At 52.5% G+C, this 8,168-nt stretch overlaps 1 protein-coding gene across 1 annotated transcript; it reads right to left on the bottom strand.

Moving 5' to 3' along the window:
- Positions 1–1,177: 1,177 nt before the first annotated feature.
- On the bottom strand, positions 1,178–7,513 carry LOC308531301 (CKLF-like MARVEL transmembrane domain-containing protein 2A; the record flags this gene model as incomplete). The annotated part of the gene is made up of 4 exons (XM_081108256.1): positions 1,178–1,633; positions 2,372–2,473; positions 6,948–7,106; positions 7,199–7,513. The coding sequence occupies 4 exons, from the start codon at positions 7,511–7,513 to the stop codon at positions 1,385–1,387; spliced, it is 825 nt and encodes a 274-aa protein (XP_080964382.1). The 3' UTR covers positions 1,178–1,384.
- Positions 7,514–8,168: the final 655 nt, after the last annotated feature.

Here is an 8,168-nt window from a genome sequence, read left to right as displayed (position 1 = left end):
CAGCTCTTCCTGCTTCCCCAGGGACCTGCTCCAGGCCGCCCATCTTTCCCACCTGCCTGACAGGCAGCCTCCTCCTCTTCCGCAGCAGCCGACTGTGTCATCTCCTCCCACTGGGACGCGCACCCTGAGTCTTCAGGGGTCCCCATGGCCCTTAGGACAGAGGCCAAAGTCTTTACCCTCCCCCGGCAGCCCAGGCCCAGCTGACCCTCCCCGCCTCTCTCTCATGTGGTTCCTGGCTGAGCTCATGCGCCCTCCACCCCCGCCCCTCCCAGCTCCTCAGGCATCAGTTTGGGACCTCACTTCTCTTTCACGAGGATGGCTCTTCTCCTGCCAAGTTGCCAAGTGGCTGGACTGTCTGGTGAGAATGAGACCCTGACCCTGGTGCAGGGGTTGGGGGGCGCGTGCATGTGGGAGTTGTGGCTCTGGAGCCCGGCGGATGCTCAGGGCTTATGCTCAGGTCTTTACTGGACAGAGATGCTGCAGGTCCCAGGGACCGCTGGCCATCTCCCCAGCAACCAGCCCCCCAGTCCCTTCTGGGCCCATCCTGCTTGGCCCACTCCAGCCTGACTCCGGCTCGCAGAGGCCCTGAGCCCTGAGGAGGTGCCACCACCCCTGTTGCCCTCCTCCCGAGGGATCTTCAAATGAGGACCAATACCAAACTTCGAGGAATCAGGAAGGCCAGCAATCTTATTTCTCTCCTAGCAACCACCTGGATGCTTTTAAAAAATATCAGTCCTAGCCGGTTTGGCTCAGTGGATAGGGCGTTGATCTGCGGAGTAAAGGGTCCCAGGTTCGATTCCGGTCAGGGGCACATGCCCAGGTTGGGGGCTCGATCCCCAGTGGGGAGTGTGCAAGAGGCAGCCAGTCAATGATTCTCTCTCATCATTGATGCTTCTCTCTCTCTCTCCCTCTTCCTTCCTCTCCGAAATTAATAAAAAAAATATATAAAAAATAAAAATATTAACGTGAGCCTGGCCAGCTTGGCTCAATGGTTGAGCGTCAACCTGTGAACCATGTGCCCTTGTGCCCCGACCTAGAGTCTCTCTCTTCCTCTCTAAAATAAATAAAAATAAAAAATAACGTGAAAAAAAAAGGCATCCTTTTGTTTTCCGTTCTCTCCTTTTCCTCTGGCCCCTTTGGCTGGTCAGCGTTGACAGCCAGCGTCACCCACATGCTGGTCCCCCAAGCCCCTCACGGCACCAAAACTTTCGGTAAACGTTGTTTGCAGGAACAAAAAATCCGTTTGAAGAGAATTTCTTTTCCGAGCAGAGGTGGTTATTTAAGTGGACAAGAAAATCATTGAGAAAGAAGACAAGGAAGACAGTGGGACTCTGCTTCGTTGTAAAATACACGGCCACGTCCGACCACCGGCTTCTCCTTGGTGTCATTTCTTGCCTGGCTTTGCTGCTGCTTCTGCTGGTGCTGCTCCTCCCGCTGCTGCTGCTGCTGGCGCCGGCTTTCCCTTTTTGTCGTCCTTTGGCTTTGCCGCCTCCGCTTTTGGCTCTTCCTTTGAAGCATCTGCCATTTTTTGAGGAGGAACCAGCACATTCTTTCTGACTTTCTTGCCTCTGAAGTGTTTTCTTTGAAGGCATATATCGATTAAAGGGAAAAATGCAGCCAAACCGATAAGGATCTGGAAAACAAGAGGGGCCTCGTGACTTTGGCTTTTCGTCCCGAAGTTGGCCTATTTCCTTCCTGGTTTCTTTTCTTTTTTTGTAAAAAATATATTTTTATTGATTTCAGAGAGAGGAAGGGAGAGAGAGAGAGAGACAGAGAGAGAGAGAGAGAGAGAGAGAGAGAGAGAGAGAGAGAGAAAGAAAGAGAGAAAGAAACATCAATGAGGAGAGAGAATCAATGATTGGCTGCTTCCTGCAGGCTCCCTACTGGGGATCAAGCCCAAAACCTGGGCGCGTGCCCTGACCAGGAGTTGAACCTTCTGGTTCATAGATCAGCGCTCAACCACCGAAGCACAGCGCTGGGCTCCTTCCTGGTTTCCGATAGTAAGCAGGGGCTGTAAAAGACACCCCCTTGTCCCCTTAAATGGCCAGACCCCAGAGACGGAGTCCCCCCCCCCAGTGCCCTGTTACCCACCACTTCCTTCTTTAAACCCGGCCTGGGGGTCGGGTGGGAGCTTTGGCCTCTGGGTCAGCAGCAAAAGGAGGAAGCCAGCAGCTTGGCTGGCTCCCTACACATCAAATTTATTTCAACGGCTTCTCGACTGTGAACATTGATCAGCTTTACTTTCAAACTTGGCTTGGATGGCACAATTCGGTGAAAAGCCATTCTGTGGCCTTCGAAGGGGGGAAAACACCCGTTCTCCAAAAAGAGGTGATTTCTAAGCAGATGAACCAGCCCCACAAGGGAGACTCACCACAGCAACAAAGTAGTTCACTGGCATGGTTTGGCGAGATTGCACGGCAAAGCCCACAGCGCCTGCCAGGAAAGCGGTGGCGAACAGGTCGTTGAGAAGGTCCTGAGAGCACGGGAGAGAGGAGTGTCGGTCAGCCTGGGACCCGGCCGAGGCCCCACTGGCAGCCCGCCTGGCAGAGCTTCCGGGGAGGAATGAGTTTCAAACTTCTGCCTAATTAAAGATTATGCAAATATTTTATCTACATTAATTTTTTATTTTTTTAAAAATTAAATCATTATTGTTCAGATTATTACATTTGTTCCTCTTTCCCGCCCCCCATAACTCCTCTCCTCCCAGTTCCCACCCCACCCTCCGCCCTCACTCCCCACCCGCTGTCCTCATCCATAGGTGCACGATTTTTGTCCAGTCTCTTCCCGCATCCCCCACACCCCTTCCCCCCCAAGAATAGTCAGTCCATTCCCTTTCTATGTCCCTGATTCTATTATAATCACCAGTTCATTCTGTTCATCACATTATTTATTCACTTGATTCTTAGATTCGCTTGTTGATAGATGCGTATTTGTTGTTCATAATTTGAATCTTTACCTTTTTCTTCTTCTTCCTCTTCTTAAAGGATACCTTTTAGCATTTCATATAATACTGGTTTGGTGGTGATGAACTCCTTTAGCTTTTCCTTATCTGTGAAGCTCTTTATCTGACCTTCGATTCTGAATGATAGCTTTGCTGGATAAAGTAATCTTGGTTGTAGGTTCTTGGCATTCATCACTTTGAATATTTCTTGCCACTCCCTTCTGGCCTGCAAAGTTTCTGTTGAGAAATCAGCTGACAGTCATATGGGTACTCCCTTATAGGTAACTGACTTTCTTTCTCTTGCTGCTTTTAGGATTCTCTCTTTGTCTTTTGCTCTTGGCATTTTAATTATGATGTGTCTTGGTGGGGTCCTCTTTGGATTCCTTTTGTTTGGGGTTCTCTGCGCTTCCTGGACTTGTAAGTCTATTTCTTTCACCAAGTAGGGGAAGTTTTCTGTCATTATTTCTTCAAATAGGTTTTCAATATCTTGCTCTCTCTTGTCTTCTGGCACCCCTATAATTCGGATGTTGGTACACTTGAAGCTGTCCCAGAGGCTCCTTACATTATCTTCGTATTTTTGGATTCTTTTTTCATTTTGCTTTTCCGGTTGGGTATTTTTTGCTTCTTTGTATTTCAAATCTTTGACTTGATTCTTGCGCTCCTCTGGTCTGCTGTTGGGAGTCTGTATAATATTCTTTATTTCAGCCAGTGTATGCTTAATTTCTAGTTGGTCCTTTATCACAACATCGAGGGTCTCATTAGATTTCTCGAGGGTCTCATTAAGTTTATCAGCGGTTTCTAGAAAATTCTTGAAAAACCTTAAAAGTATGGTTTTGAACTCTATATCCAGTAGTTTGGTTTCCTCCATTTCTGTCATTTGTGTCCTATTTCTTTGTCTCGGCATTTTTTATGCTCCCTGCGTTGATAGAGTGGCTTTCTGTGCTAAGTGTCCTATAGGGCCCAGTGGCTCAGCCTCCCCAATTACCTGAGGTAGACACTCTTGGTACACCCCCTTGTGGGCTTTGTGCACAGTCTTGTTGTAGTTAAGCCTTGATTGTTGTAGGTAACACTGGGAGGATTTGACCTCCAGGCCAATTGGCTGTGAGAATCAGCTGTGTCTATGGTGGGAGAACTTCTGTGCTGAAGACACCCTTATGGGGCAAGACTTGCTTCAGTGGGGCTTTGGTGCTCACTGAGTCTGCCCCCTGAGTGTGTCCCTTATAGATCTGAGGAGTTGTAATTGGATGGTCCTACTCTGACCACTGGGTACACTGGCACTTGGATCTCTAAGGAGGTGCCAATTTAGCCTCTGCCTGAGGCTACCCAGCAGGAGCTACGGAAAGATCTGCAGATTCCTCTTCTTTGTTTGGGATTTGGAGGTGCTCAGATGAGGCCCAGCTGTGAAGTAATGCAAGCTGCTTTGGGGCCTTGGGCCTTCTTTTGGGTGTTCTGGGTCTCTCTGACCCAGCTGCAGTTTGTTAGGTAATTTTTGATTGCAAAGGGCCAGACCATTCATATGCAAAAGCCTCTGTGCACAGCTTGGGTGGGGCGGGGTCTCAGGGAATCAACAGGGAGGAGCAAACAGCTATGGCTGATCCTCAGCCCTGCCCTAAGAGGTCCTGGGTCTCAGTGTCCCGGTAATCGCTGCAAGCACCTCTGAGAGAAAGCCGCCCTCGAGTTCTGCCCGCTGCCAGACAGTCCAGTTTCTCCCGTATGAGTCTGAGTCCCCAGAGACTCACCCGGAATTGGAGTCAGGGCCATTGGGAGCTTGAGACTCCCTCCCGACTGAAAAAGACAACAGCGTCCTCAGTAGCCAGTCCTTTCTGCGTGTGCACCTCCGTACCTCTGCACTTTACTTCTGCACCTCCTCTGAGTCTCAGTGTACTTTTCTCTTTCCTTCTAGTTGTAGAATTTCCACTCAGCCAGCCTTCCTGTAGTTCTGGATGATGTCCATTTTGTCTTTTAGTTGTATTTTTGAAGTGGTTGTGCGAAGCAGCAATTTCAGGTCTTTACCTAGGCTGCCATCTTGGTTTCTCTCTTGCTTGTTTTTTTTGTTTGTTTGTTTTTTGTTTTTTAATATATTTTTATTGATTTCAGAGAGGAAGGGAGAGGGAGAGAGATATATAACCGGGGATGTGCCCTGACCAGGAATGGAACTTTGACCTCCTGGTTCATGGATTGATGTTCAATCACTGAGCTCTGCTGGCTGGGCAAGCATGCTTTCTTGTTTCTCTGTGTGGGAAAAAGTATCTTCTCTGTCTTTCCTCTAAGAGTGTACTGTAGTCTTTACAGGGTGCTGTCTTCAGGCAGGGCTCGCAGTTCTAAATCCCCACTTTGCTTGGGACCAGCGCCTCATCACCTAACTTAAGAATGGATGAAAACCCATACTCCTAGGGCAGTGATGGCGAACCTTTTGAGCTCGGCGTGTCAGCATTTTGAAAAACCCTAACTTAACTCTGGTGCCGTGTCACATATAGAAATTTTTTAATATTTGCAACCATAGTAAAACAAAGATTTATATTTTTGATATTTATTTTATATAGTTAAATGCCATTTAACAAAGAAAAATCAACCAACAAAATGAGTTCGCGTGTCACCTCTGACATGTGTGTCATAGGTTCGCCATCACTGTCCGAGGGTAACACCTCGTGAGCCATTCCCACCCACACTTCAGTGGCTTATTCGATCACTGCTCCTGTTTTCCATTTCTGGCACCTGTGTCTTTTCCTTTCCTTTTCCTTCCTCTTCCTTCCCCTCCCTCCCTCCCTCCCTGCCTCCCTCCCTCCCTGCCTCCCTCCCTCCTTCCTTCCTTCCTTTCACCAGCTCAGCCATTCAGTTAAAGCAATAGTGCTTACATCCCCTCTAATTTTTAGGTGAGTGCAGCAGGAGGATTTTCAGGGTTCACTGATTTTTCCTCTTGCTGGAGCTGAAATAAAAGTGTCTTCTCTCAAGCTCCTTGGCTGGGAACTTGTCCTCTGCCTGTCCCTTTACTTTGTCCTCTGCTTATCCCAAGAGCCTTGCGTTTCCCTCTCCCCTCCCTCCCTATACTGAGAATCCCCATATTCACCTCCCTGAGACCCGTGGGTCCCTGGACCCTCATAACTTTTAACAAGTTGGCAGGACCGAGTGCCGTTAAGGACTCAGATTTGACTGACAAAGCTTGGGTTGAATCTTTTCTTTTGGTGCCACTTACTGGCTGAGGTACCGGGAGGCAAGTTGCTTGGCCATTCTGAGCCCATTTCGTGTGCAAAGTGAGAGAAGCGGTGAGCCCAGGACTCTGGAGGCACGCTGTGGATGGGCAGTGAGCGAGGGCCGTGGGTATGGTGGGGTGAGGTCTGTGCTCTGTGGTTACACAGGCCAGGGGCCAGGCATTCAGGCCCACCATCCCCGGGGCACACCGCCAAGCTCTTTGCAGCGACTCCTCAGGGACGATCGCAGCAGTGAGCATCCCTGACCTCACATGACAGGCGAAGGTGCAGAGCCTAGAAGCGGTTGGGTAAACTTGCCCAGTCCTAGTCCAACAGACGACTGCTTTGACCTGAACCTCGCTCTGGGTGGAACACCCTTTACACAGGGATAGTCACTGGGCGATCTGAGGCTGTTTTAGAAGTAAATTTAAAAAAAAAAAATTCTCATTTTATTTGACCAACTTATGGGAAGCTTTTTTTCCCCCTTTGAATTCCGGGGACGGGGTATCTTCTGGGTGCCCGCCCCAGTCGGATGTGAACTGGTACAGGGGTTGGGAAGAACAGGTCGTGGCTGCACCTCCCCTCCTCCCAAGGAGAGCAAACCCGGCCAGGAGCACAGACCCCGGGGTTTGACCAGCAGGTGGGTAAGAGCCTCCTTTCCCCAAGCTGGGCTTTTTCAGAGCCTTTTCCACCTACACGCAGCGCCTCTACCCCAGCCCCGGCCAGAGGCGCTGGGTCCATGCCGGGCACCGCTGCCTGTGGGGGGCGGGAGGCCGGTCTCTGAGCACCTGGCCCGGGGCTCGGGCTCCCGCACTTACGGTGATGGGCCACAGGATGAAGGGCATGTATCTGTTGATGGCGAAGGTGTAGACGATGATGAAGAAGAGGAAGATGGACATTTCCATGGTGATCATGAGCGAGAGGAGCGGGTGCACCACGGTGCCGGTGAACATGACGAGCGCAGCGATCAGGCAGCTCTGTCGGGGGAGACACGGCCGAGGGCGGGCTCTCAGCGACTCCCTCCCGCGCTCCCCCCTCTGTCCGGGCGGGCGGGCGGGCGAGGACTCACCAAGCTCAGGAGCTTGACCTCGGCGTGCCCCATCACCCAGAACTCCTTGTTGCTGTCCTTCAGCTCCCACCTGTAGCGGCGGCACCCCTTCCGCGTGCCCACATTGTCCTTGGGCTGCACGGATTTGGGCTTGGGCGGAGGTTCGTCCTTCTTCTCCTCCTCCTTCCCCTTCCCCTCGTCCTTCCCCTTCCCTTCGTCCTTCCCCTTCCCCTCGTCCTTCCCCTTCTTGCCCTCCCCCGGTGGTTGCTCTCCCTCCTTCTTGCCGCCCGGAGGAGGTGCCCCCGGCTTGTCCCCCTTTTTGCCTTTATCTGCCATCGTGGCGGGGACCCTTCGGGCTTCTCACGGGCCCGCCCAGCTTCTTCTTGCTGTTCCCGGACAGGCCTGACCTTGAGCCAAGTCGGGCGCCAACCGACTTGCTCAGAGGCCACGCTCAGCCAACGGCCGAAGGCGAGCGGAGCCAACGCGTGGTGCCCTGTGCACGCGCCCCGTCTCACCGTGGGAAGGTCACCCCCGCCCCCCCACCTGCCCTCCCCCCACAGGGCCCGCCCCGCCCAGCTGCCCCCACCCAGGAGACCCCGCCCCCGCCACGCCACGCCACGCCCCCGCCACGCCCACCACTTGGGTTGGCTGGGGGCAGGGCAGGGTCAAGGGCCTCGGGTGCCCTCCCGCCCCCCCCAGTTCGCGGTGCCCTGGGCAGGGAAGTGCAACTGGACTTTCACACAAGGCAACACGGGGACGCAGAAGTGTTCGCGACCGAGCGGCCCTGACTTTATGACCCCACGTGGGCCGAGATGGGTGACAGCGCGCGTGCTCAGGGGGTGGCGGCAGCCTCTTTGGCCAGCGAGGGTCCCACGGTGGAGCGCTCCGAGGCTGCAGGGCTGAGCATCTTGTCCCGTTGGGGGATGGGTTGCTGGGTTGGTTCTTTCCCGGCCTCCGCCGCCGGCTCCGCGGGAGAGGGTGTGGTTTCGCC

The sequence above is a fragment of the Myotis nattereri genome, assembly GCF_964212035.1.
Source record: "Myotis nattereri genome assembly, chromosome: 15".
NCBI lineage: Eukaryota > Metazoa > Chordata > Mammalia > Chiroptera > Vespertilionidae > Myotis > Myotis nattereri.
The sequence above is the reverse complement of the archived record's forward strand: the minus strand, read 5'-3'. Positions and strand labels throughout refer to the sequence as shown.